We start from the raw sequence: 11947 nt of genomic DNA on the forward strand, positions 1-11947 counted from the left end.
TGCAAGTGATTGTTCTCCTTTACAAGTGCTTATTATGCTACTTTATGAAATGTTTAACTGTAAATAAGACATTTTCTTCTTTTTTTGTAATAAAACAAAAGAAATTGTGTTTAATAAAGATCAGAGGGGTCATGAAATGTTTATTTATTGCTGTAATGTACATTATGGAAAAAAATGTACACCCAAGACAGTAAATCACCAATTCTCAGTTCTCAAATCAAATTCTTAGTCATTATTAGTAAGGCAACACAGAATGAACATTCATAGTTATAAAAACCCAGTACAGACTTTGTGAACTTTTTTTACTTTTGTTGTTAGAAAAGATAAACAACAGGTCTCTAAATGGTTAACATTATTTTAAACCACTTTTCAAAGCATTATGTATAATTGTAAGCCCTTAATTTTTTTTTTTAGAAATCCTGAAGCAGCACCACAGCAGCCTGAGGAGGAACTATACTGCTAAAACAAGGCCTGGTTATCAGAGGAAAGTTATAAGAATTTTACAAAGTACTAAAAACTGTTGTCTCCTCACACTCATGTTGTTTCATAAGTGCACGATTTGCTCTCTTCTTCAAGTTGCATTTACTGAAAATCAGCAGCTCTCAAAGCTCAATGTGCGGGTGCAACAAAAGGGTTTCATCAAAAAATAGGCACTTACATTTCTGTCTGTCCCTCATGGAAAGCTGTTATATGAATTCAGAACACACTGCATAGTGATATGAATGATTTTTGGGGATTTAGCATTCTTTCACGTTTTTTGGGAGCTTGACAGCACTTTATCATTATATGGAAAAGAGCTGCTTGAACAACATGAGGGTGAGTAAATCATGAGAGAGTTTCCATTTTTAGATGAATTATCCAATTAGTATTTTGCTCTATGAATTGCTTATTTCTAGACTTAATAGGCACTTGACAAGTCTAGTCTCTCTCTCTCACAGCTCTAGGTTCCACCATTTAAAAGGGGACGGCTCTCGAAGAACGTTGGAACCGCAGTGAACTTCACCCAGCAGTTTGTGGTACGGGGCCAAGTCATCAATGAAGGTACATTTGAGGCCCAGAGGCTCCAGAAGAGAACACACCTCTGTCTCCAGAGCACACCTGCCATTCACCTTCGGCCCAAACGGTTTTGGGATGCCCAGCTGATCCCCCAACACGATCATGTTCACCTGAGGGTAAATACAGGTAATGCATCAAAACAAAGGTCAATGTAATGGGAAAACTATAATAGCAGATTCCTCAAGTAGCTTAATATTCATGATTGTAGAATATGAATGGGTATTTGGTAGGATAGGTTAATGATACTTTACATTAAGCTATGCACTGGTTTCAAGATTAATGTTTCTTGAGCAGCAAATTAGAATGATTTCTGAAGGATCATGTGACACTGAAGACTGGAGAAATGATGCTGAAAATTCAGCTTTGCATAAGAGGAATAAATTATATTTTAAAATGTATTGGAATACAAAACATTTGTTTTAAAATGTAATGTGCTGTACCATGTCGGGATAGTAAGCCACAGCCCTGGGGTCCGTTTTCTCTTCTAACACTTTAAACAGGATGGGCAAATCAATGATGTCCTCATCATCCAACCCCAGCTCTTTCTTCAGCACGTCCCTGTTCCAGTCAATACAGTTCTGAGTGAAAGATTAGAAGATGCCAGCATTATTCTCTCCCATCATCTGTCAAATCTGCCTACAAATACATCTAGGTACTGTTTGGACACAAAGCGCATCTTAATGCCATGTGTTAAAGCGGTATTTGTGAATGTTGTGTATTTCCCTGACCTGCACGTATCCGTTTTCAGCCTGTAGCTTTTTGTCGCTCAGGATCTCATTTACAGAGATGGCCTCTGGCAAACCTGTTCAGGCAAAACTGTTAGCTGTGGTGGACCGTAAACTTTTTTGAAACAGAAAATTGGTGAGTGTTTACCCGGAAACATTCTGCTTTTCCATGTCCGTTGTTTTGCAAGCTTTTGAAAACTTTGTATCCGGCGTCAGGGCTAGCCAGCAGCAACCTGAATTTCTGAACAATCCAACCATTACAGTTAGCATTGTTTTGGGTATTTAACCAAAAACTGGCTATGTTCAGAATAAAGTACTGGCATTTAAAAATGTACAGTTTTTAATGTATTTTTGATTAAATGCAGCCTTGGTGAGCATAAAGTCTTAATTATTACAATCTTTTGACTGGTAGTGTATTGTAGTATTCTGAGCGTATCGGTTTACCTTTCGGTCAGGGGCTGGAACAAAGGTCATGAACTCATCCACATGACCCACAACCAGCCAATCAGAGTACAGCGCTATTGGCTCTTGAACCTTCTGTGCCCACAGGAAGTCCTGGACAACTTGGGTCATGTTGCGGCCACGTGTTGCACTTCAAATTAAATGCAAATATTCTTGATGAATTATTCTTTCAGGTAATAGTTTGTTTATTCGAATCAACATATATCTTGTTTGGAACAATATGAAGTCGAGTAAATAACGACGTCAATGTTTTAGTAGTGGTTACTGTTAGGAGGGTAGAGTTGTGCTGCTTACGTAGGGAACGCCACTCCAATGATGATTCTGCCAAGTGGGTAACTTTTCCCGTTCACTGTGACTGGTGGACTAACTTCCAGGTTACCAAAGGAGTCCAGACTGCTCACTTCCTCATTCAAAGCATGCCGTGTCACGTACCCGAAGTCTGGCCCCTGTGACACAATCTTTAGATTAGTACATGCTCGGAATTTGATGCCAATGTTGGTTTGGAATAACATGAGCATTTTGGGTGAATTTTTTCTTTGAGCATTTATCCGTCTCACTCACCAGAATGGACTCGTAGGGGAAATCCTGAAGATCTCCATCACGAGGAGAGTCCAGTACAACAGGGAACTGATGATGGGGAGAGTCAATGTAGCCAAACTCAAGCTCATCCTGTGGAAAGAGAGTCAGTAGGAATTACTCATCTCATATGACAGTCACCTGACATGCTTGTCTAGTTTACAATACATCATCCTATGCAGATTTCACTGACCTGCATCCAGCGGTCACCTCGGTTCATGTACTCATGACATATTTTCAGTTTGTAGCCACACTTTTCCACCAGGTTCTTTATGCTCTTCAGGAACGAGTAGTTATCATTTGTGCTGCAAGAAAGACAAAACAGTCAGTATTCCCCATGACTGAAAGAGTGAGTAGCAAAAATACTTGGAAATATCTGTATTTATTTCTGGAAATGGCATTATTTGTTATATGATATATGAAGGGTTAAACAGAAGCTTGGACTGAATCACCTGCACACATACACCTCCACAGGTTTGAGCGTGTTTGGGGTCATGATCCAGGGAGAAACATGAAATACCACTTTATCTGTAAAGACTGGAGTTTCAGGGAAATCCTTTAAGAAAATAATAACAACAAATGCAATTAGTATTTAGAGGTTATAAGAGAATATTACCCCAAAAAACTTATTTTATTCATTTTAGTCATTTTATAGAAGAGTGTTGTAGTGTAACTTTTATTACAAGACTGGAGCAGTTCTTGCAGTAAGTAAAAGAACGGAATGTTGTATGTCCTCCAGGTTGCATGAGAGATCAGATCAGACTAACCTTGCCACAGGGCTCTAGTAGACTGAGGTTGATGGTGATGAGCCCATCAAAGTCTTTATCAGGGAAATGAAGACCCTCTACAAAGAATTCCAGTTCAGTTTTGCCTCCTAGATAGGGCACTTTCTGTGTCAGCATGTCCGTTCCCACCACCATGATATAATCTTTCAGGAACAACTTCAGGAGTTTATGCTCTGGTAAGAAAGAAAGAGGACCCATTCAGTAAAGTACTGATGTTCCTTTATAATGCATCAGTTTTTGCTTCTAGTGTGTGTGTGTGTGTGTGTGTGTGTGTGTATCTACATATATCTAAATTTAAATGAAATAACTAATAACTAAGACAGGTTACAAAATGTTCAAGTTCATAGGAAACTCTGCAACAGGGTTCCTCAAATCTTGCCCTGGAGGGCCAATGCGCTGCAGAGTTTAGCTCCAACCCTGATCAAACTCACCTACCTGTGATTTTCTAATGATCCTGAAGACATTGATTAGCATGCTCAGGTGTGTTTGATTAGGGTTAGAGCTAAACTCTGCAGGGAAGTGGATTTCGTGGGCCAGATTTGAGGATCCCTGCTATACAAGCTCCAAAAAGTTAAAAAAAAAAAAAAAAAAAAAAAAACACATTGAAAACATTTTTTGTATATTATAAAATATTATATTATTCACTCACTCCACACATTGTCTTTCTGTACATTTGTCCGAGGTCTAAAGACTCTCACGTTCTCTGAAGTGGTCTGTGAGATGTGCATGGTCAGTTTATAGCCTTCAGGAAGTTCAGCTGGGCCGTTGGTGCGCAGGATCATCTTGGACATGTCCTGCAAATCTGCCATCAAAAAACATTTTGATAATTCTCACTTCCTTTCCACAGCATGGCATTTGAGGAGTAGAGTCAGATGTTAACTAAGCTAACAGTTTAATATGCACCGAAAAATACATAATTGGGCGAAATTGTACATTTAATTTAATTTTTTTATGGATCTATTTTCTATGGATATTTATTAGTACTGAATAAACCAATTTGATTTAAATTTAAAAGGTAAAAAAAAGTTTTACTGGACTTGCAATGTATTCTGTCCAAACAGGATTAATAATTAATGAATAACAAGGAAGCATGATTTTGCTTGCCTACGGTGCTTAAAAATGGTAAGTACACAACACACCGGGCTTTAGTACAAAGTCTGTTTACACTTAACAATCGTCTGCGGCGTTCCCATATCTGACACCAGACCTGCCCAGACTCACCCGAGACTTTACTGATCTCATCAACCTCACTGTCCAGTGTCTTCTTGTATGTGGACTCAGAGTCACAGTTGACCAGCAGAATTGCACCATAGCCATTAGGACCCCACTTCCACGATCCCTAGAGCCAAAATCCAATACCATCACACATTCTTCAAATAAAGTCTTCAGTATCTACAATAGCACTATGCTGTTGGAACACAGAAGAAGATACTTTGAAAGGCAATGGGGTTCAAAAAACTTTGGACCCTATTATGGGAGCCTGTTTCCGCCACAGTGTAGCGAATCAGCTCATGGGGAAATATGAATAATTAATCATAACTAGTTATAATTAATTATAAATATTTAGATCCGCTGTAGATATTTACTTGACCTCTCAGGGTCAACTGTCTGTCAATTCTAAGAATGTTAATTTCCTGGTTAAGGGAAATAACTTTCTTACTGTACAACTCTACACAGAGCCTGTAGCATAAATCTGCAGTTATGAGCAAACAATGACCAACGTCAAAAAAAAATTTAATTGCAACTTTTTATTTCACAATTCAGACTTTGTTTCTCACAATTCTGAAAATTGTAAACCCAGAATTCTGAGAAAAAAAGTTTATATAAAATGAGAATTCTGAGTTTTTTGTTGCAATTCTGAGTTATATTTCTCAATCTGCCTTTTTACTTGCAATTCTGAGATTTTTCCCCCACAGAATTCTGAGTTTACATCTCACAATTAAATTTTTTGTTTCCTCCACAGAATAAAAAATATTTAAAACTTTTTTTCTTGCAATTGCAAGTTTATATCTCACAATTCTGATGTTTCTTCTGAAAAAAAGTCAACTGAGATATTACTCAGACATACAAGAAAGAAAAATAAAGTCACAATTTTTTATTCCGCAGCAGACACGGGCTTCCATACCCTATTGACTTTGATTGTATTGACAAAAAAAAGAAAACACTAAGACATTTTTCAAAATATCTTCTTTGATGAGGGTCACTGTAAAGGACAGAATTTTCATTTGAGTAAACCATACCTTTAAAATGCAAACAAATTGAACACTGAACACATCATCTCTAAGACTTCTAATTCATGTAAATTAATTTCTTAAAGGGCTCATATGATGCTGCTAAAAGGAACATTATTTTGTGTATTTGGTGTTATGAAATGTGTTTATGCGGTTTAAGGTTCATGAATACTGTACATTATTGTTTCTCCTCTATGCCCCGCCTTTCTGAAACGCGTCGATTTTTACAAAGCTCATCGGTCTGAAAAAGCTAGGTGTGCTGTGATTGGCCAGCTATCCAGTGCGTTGTGATTGGCCGAATTCCTCAAGCGTGTGACGGAAATGTTAATTGTAGGCTACTCTCCCAGGAAACAGTCCTCGTCCTCCGTAAAATGTGTTGCTCACATCTGAATATTTGGTTTGAACTGTTCTGTAACAGTGTTGTAAATACAACTTAACCACTGATTTCTAGTCCTGTCCTCTTTTGGAAGGCCAAATAAATTAGTTTCGCTTTCACAACGAAACGCACAGCGACTCCACAACATGGCAGCGGCGCAACAGCGAGAATAAAAGTTAGCCTTCTTTCTTTGCTTGAACATTTGGGCGGCGTTATGCAAATCTTCCCAGATAGTGAGGTAGACATGTGGGGGCGTGTTAGAACGAGCCGTTTTAGGTAGGCGTGGTTGATTCTTAACTTTTATAAAGAATATCTCTTTGGATTTGAGACTTTAGTCTTTGCAACTTTACAGATCTTCTTTATGCACCAAGAGTTTGTAACACTCCAAAGAGAAATAAAAATTGAAATCGCATCATATGACCCCTTTAATTAATCTAAACTTATTAATTTGATCAGACCTTTCAGCACCATCTCCAAGCCTGCAGCAATGAGCCAAAAACAAATCTCCCCAATAATGATGATATTGAACAGATCGCAAGACTACCAGCAAACAAAGCTCACCTTGTTTGGATTGTTTTTCTCAACAACGCCGTCTCGGTCAGCATCTACGTCCAGAGATATCTCTGCAACAGAACAGAGACATCATGAGGCTTGCTTGTTCCTTCACAGTCCCACCAGCATGAAAATGTTTACAGTGACAGCACAGACACGGTTTACATAAGCATTATTCATAAACACAGGCGTATGTCTCAAAATTAAAACATCAGAGCCGTACCAACAGCTGTTAGATGCAGCAGGGCATCCCCGAGAGCCTCCGTTTTCTCTCCATAGTACCTCACAGATAACTGAAACCGATCAGATGGAAACAAGCATTAGGTGGATCATTGTGACAATTATTGTGCCTTTTTTTTTATTACTAGAGTGATTCATCACTGTACTGTAATGATTGCATACAAAATGTATTTCATTTATCTAGATTTCAAGCTGTCAGTGCTAGACAGTGCTGTGAAAGTGACGTGAGATCATGTCGACACATAAACCTAATAGACGTAGTTTCCTGCATAGACTAGTAACAGGGTTAACCACAGCGTGTGCATCAGAGTAACTAGACTGACGAGACAAGCGGTTTCCTGTCCGCAGCTGTCGATTTCTTTCAGTTCTGTTTATTTTCTAAAGGACTATTATCTGCTTTAGTGCTAAAGGTTGGTCATACATCGAGAAACGTACCCAAGTGGAATCTGCCCACACAGCAATCCACAGAAAACTCCCCCATCACATCCTCCTTTTAAATATCTGTGCTAGTTTGATGCTTTCAGATACTAGAGTCTAGTATTTCTGGCTCGGTTTCAAAAATTTTATCTTGTTTAAATCCGTTCCACAGAATTTTCCTCCAAATGCGGAAAATTCCACAGATTCTTTCTGTGTTTGCTCTTAATGGAGGACAAAGGTGATTGGATGTGCTGTAGGTACCTTGCTGTCATTTGCGGTCTTGCTGACTGCGTCCATGGTTACGATAAGGACCGAGTTTGGGGTGAGAGGGTACGGAACGGCGTTCCTGTCCTTGGCTTGGGGAGTGATCTTGTAATGCACGTTTGGGCTGCATTTTATCGAGAAGAATTTGGACTGCGGTGGGGCACACCTGTAGAGAACACATACATACACAGACACTTTATGAATTCATCTATTTCACTGCAGGATATTGCCCAAAGGAACTGTATTGTACCATTTCAAACCAAATTGATTATTTTAAATATACACAATCTTTGAAATATATGGGGTCAGCCATTTTTTTTTAATACTTTTATTCAGCAGGGATACATTAAACTGATCAAAAGTGACAGTAAAGACATTTTTATGTTACAAAAGATATATTTTAAGTAAATGCTTTTCATATGACCTTTCTTTTTCACAAAAAGTATTAAGCAGTACATCAGATTTCAACATTGATTATAATAGTACAGCGTATTAGAATGATTTCTGAAGGATCATGTGACAATGAAGACTAAAGTAATAATGCTGAAAACTCAGCTTTGCCACCACAGGAATAAAAATTTACTAAAATATATTAAAATAGAAAACAGTTCTTTTAAATTGTAAATTGCAAACCCAAAGGTAACAAAGCTGAGAGTTTGGTTTGGCAGCTTTATGCTTAAGGTTGTGAATCTACAATGTGGTTCTTAGAAAGAGAATGTAATGCTGATGTTAAAAAGGAAATTCTGTATGAAGAAATCTCTTCTTGAAGGGATGATATCATTATGACAAAGTTTTTGATTTACTGGCAAATATGATGGGAAAAAGGAGCTGACTCATAACCTGTGGACAACACTTAAAGACCATTTAGTAATATACCATGTCAAGTAAAATCCACATATAAACTGAGAATAAAAAAAAAATCTAACTTTTAAACCATGAGGACCAACATTTTCTGACATGAATTTTAAAAAAGTAATTTAAAATGGATTTAAATGATTAGCTCAAGCATGTCACACCACTGATGACACTCTGGAACATGACATGTCACCAACCCAAATGTAATAATTACTGCATTAGATAGTGGGTTATTTATAACAGATATAGGATTCAATTATATCTTCTAAGACAACAGGCGCTAGTCATGATGATGTTGCTGGGGGATTGTCTATTTCAGTATGGGCTGATAAAAACAAAAAGGTCTTTTAAAAACCTAAAGAAAAGAGCTATTAGGAGGTTTGGAAAGCTATCAAAGACAATAGCCGACAATGGCTTTTATAAACAGAAGCATTGAGACGGAGTTCAGTGATGAATTTAAATAATGTAGCAGCACAACAAGTGCATTCATCCGCCTTTGGAATTGGAACTGAAAGAAGAAATTCTTCAATCATCAATGCCCCCTGAATTCTCCCAGCAAATATGCAGAACAAACAGATCAATTATGACAAACAGATCGATATTTGCAAATATTGAAAACGCAGTTCATTCCAGAATGATGTTGGCAATGAATAGTTTAGAAACTTTACAAACAATAAAACAATAGACCATTTTAGCTATAAACCATGTTAGCAAAACTGTATTAAATTCATATCATCTGTGTTATATTTCAATTGTTGGTCTGGTGTGTATACATGCATCCTTTTTTAGTGACATTGTGTTTAGACCGACTGTTTGGGTTCCCAGAGTCTGTAATGATGTGCTTGTCAAAATAATAATAGTAATTTTGAAATGAATCCTTTTATTTTCTATTTAAATTCCTTAAATAGATTCCTTTGATCTAAATTAAACTCAGTTGTCAGACAGTAACATGCTTTAACCATTTGCTTGATTTTTTTTAGAACTTGTTACTTGTATAGTAACTGAGTTTCTGAGTCAATTTCACATTGATCACAAACAATGTTGAAAAAAATAATTCCTATTAGACAACTAGCAGGAATGCACGTTTGTAGCATGTAAACATACATTTTATTTATGTTTTATATAATAATGTTGGCGACTGACAGTTTTGGTCACCATTCACTCATATGCAACGAAAGCGAATAGAGACTGCGTCTGTCAGATCCAAACAAACACTCTCTAACGTATCCTTTTGTTCTCCACGGAAGAAATAAAGTCAAACGGGTTTTGAAACAACAACAACAGTGCGAGTAAATGATAAAGGGACTTTCGATTTTGGGCGAACTGTCCCTTTAAATATGTCTTTCGCGCTATTAAAATAGACCGCTGTGTTTAATTCCCTTGAGCTCCGTCGTGCTGTTTACAAACGCAAGAACGCATCCCGTGTGGTTGCCCCTTTAAAACGACGTTCTAATATTCATACGAGTCCATTCACATAATGCATGAAAAATACATTCGCCCACCTGTTTAAATTCACCGTCAACTCCGTTCCGAGCACATATGTCGTCCTTGTCGTTTTCTCGGTGTCAATTGTAAATGATCGTCGGGGCACCATGATTTGCAAAGATGCGTCTTCCTTTCAAAGTGACTTTGACAATTTCGTTTAACCCTTTATGTACTTGAGATGTCACCGTGCCAGAAAGCCTATTGGTTGACCGAATGCAGGTGGATGGATGTCTAGGGAACTGGGAAGACTTCAGCTGACTGGAAACGCCCTCAGTATGCCGCATAGCGACTGACGCTAGAGGGCGCTGTTAACGCCAGCGCGACTGAACTCATTTGTCCCAGTATTGCACCGGCGTGTTGCCTCAGGATAACAAACCGTTTTCTTCAATTTGGAAGCACATGATGCAAATACGATGACAGTAAATTGTTGGCAAGGGGATGGCTTTGAATAAACCAATAAAAAGCTATTTATTTGTGATTTTTTATATCTTTTTCTGTCATGGTGCACCGTGTGGAGGCTGCACATATTTTGTTCTGAAGAACTGCCTTCAGTCAAGCCATTATTTTTCACTCATTCAAAATATAATTCAGATTTGTTAGTGAGTACACTTAATTTTATTACATTTAGAGCCATTTAAATTATTTCTGTGCTATGGAGGATTTAAATGCTAAGCTTATTGGTTTGTCGTCTAGAAGCAACATTTTATAGTCTGTTTACAGTGGAGTTAATATTGCACAAATGTTTTTGTAATATCCATCATTACCCATGATCTTTTTTTTTCATGATCTTTTTTAGTATTTACTTAACATTTAAGTTAGACTAATATTAATTAGCGCTGATCTTTGCAGTTTTTGTTTTTAGAATTCTTAGTATCATGACAAAATGTAGTCAAATATTTTTTTCATTGTTCAGTTTTCACACAAGGCTTGCAATAAATAAGTACATAAATAAATGAAACATACTCTAATATTATTTTCATTTCAATTTAATGCAAAGATAAGTTAATCAAACATTTGAAACACAGTTGAGGGTTACTTTTAAAGTTACTATAGGCGCTTTGTTCCCATGAATATGATATGAAAATGATAATTAAAGTCTTTTAATTAAAAAAATGCATTTAATGTTTACAGTTAGCACACAATTTGTATCTTTTATGCTAAAAACAGCTCCAATGTATTTATAATGTGGGCTTGGCTACTGCTATACAGTTCCTCAATTCATGCAACGTGCAAATTTTTTTAAGAACACAGTGAAGGAAAACAGTGGATTATAATATTGTCACATTACCTGTCTACAATCACCTTAAGTTCCGTACCAACGACATGCACAATTTGTGTGGGTACATTGATTTCCAGTCGACAGGTCCGCTGAAACATGTTTGTCATGTCTGACCACTTTTCTCTTTTTCGGAGACTCCGAGGTAAGCTGACTGACCGTGTTTGCTCCGGCACATCCATTGTTGAAGACTTCCACGTCTAAAGGTCTCAAATAACCTGTTTTCTCCCCTGAGAAATAGGGGTGGATGATGCAGCAGGAGAGAAAAGACAAGTTCTCACCTGTCCAAAAACTTGCTCAAAGCTACATATTTCAAGAATTTCCCTAGAAAATCAGATTAAGCAATGCAGTTATTGACTAACAATGCCTAAAGAATTATTGAGTAGCTCAGTAAAAATGTAGACATGGTTTACAAAGATGTTTTTTTATTGGACCTCATATGTCTCTTATACCTTTACCAAGACACCATTTATGAGGCCTCATCATTTGGTTTTCTTTACTTCAGCAAATAATCTTTTAAATAATATATTTTTCACACACACACACACACACACACACACACACACACACAGACAGGTTTGTTTTTGTGAAAAGTGGGGACATCCCATAGGCGTAATGGTTTTTATACTGTACAGACCGTATATTCT

General features: G+C 37.3%; 1 protein-coding gene across 3 annotated transcripts; it reads right to left on the reverse strand.

Annotated features, from left to right (window-relative positions):
* Nucleotides 1–126: 126 nt before the first annotated feature.
* LOC107708167 (peptidyl arginine deiminase, type II) lies at nt 127–11488 on the reverse strand. 3 transcript variants are annotated; one of them, XM_016512332.1, is made up of 16 exons: nt 10042–10292; nt 7682–7850; nt 6987–7056; nt 6773–6834; nt 4826–4943; nt 4254–4406; nt 3587–3777; nt 3272–3375; nt 3013–3124; nt 2805–2912; nt 2538–2689; nt 2226–2373; nt 1929–2022; nt 1785–1864; nt 1497–1634; nt 127–1166 (listed from the first exon to the last, which is right to left on the reverse strand). In XM_016512332.1, the coding sequence occupies exons 1-16, from the start codon at nt 10131–10133 to the stop codon at nt 933–935; spliced, it is 2025 nt and encodes a 674-aa protein (XP_016367818.1). In that variant the 5' UTR covers nt 10134–10292; the 3' UTR covers nt 127–932. The 3 variants fall into 3 exon arrangements, 2 of the variants coding, with proteins under 2 accessions (XP_016367818.1, XP_016367817.1); XR_001636335.1 differs by lacking the exons at nt 127–1166; nt 10042–10292 and adding an exon at nt 11313–11488 and having other exon boundaries at nt 1554–1634; nt 1785–1858; nt 1930–2022; XM_016512331.1 differs by lacking the exons at nt 127–1166; nt 1497–1634; nt 10042–10292 and adding an exon at nt 11313–11488 and having other exon boundaries at nt 1785–2022.
* Between the last annotated feature and the right edge of the window lie 459 nt (nt 11489–11947).

This window comes from Sinocyclocheilus rhinocerous, unplaced genomic scaffold (assembly GCF_001515625.1).
Source record: "Sinocyclocheilus rhinocerous isolate Xijiao unplaced genomic scaffold, SAMN03320098_v1.1 scaffold113, whole genome shotgun sequence".
NCBI lineage: Eukaryota > Metazoa > Chordata > Actinopteri > Cypriniformes > Cyprinidae > Sinocyclocheilus > Sinocyclocheilus rhinocerous.

Excerpts from the sequence above, each read along its gene's own strand:
- LOC107708167 (XM_016512332.1), bottom strand. The coding sequence starts at position 10,133 with ATGGTGCCCCGACGATCATTTACAATTGACACCGAGAAAACGACAAGG. Across the intron at positions 4,407-4,825 it reads TGAGATCAGTAAAGTCTCGG|ATTTGCAGGACATGTCCAAG; the intron begins GTGAGTCTGGGC and ends TTTTGATGGCAG. Across the intron at positions 2,374-2,537 it reads ATTGGAGTGGCGTTCCCTAC|TGCAACACGTGGCCGCAACA; the intron begins GTAAGCAGCACA and ends TTTAATTTGAAG.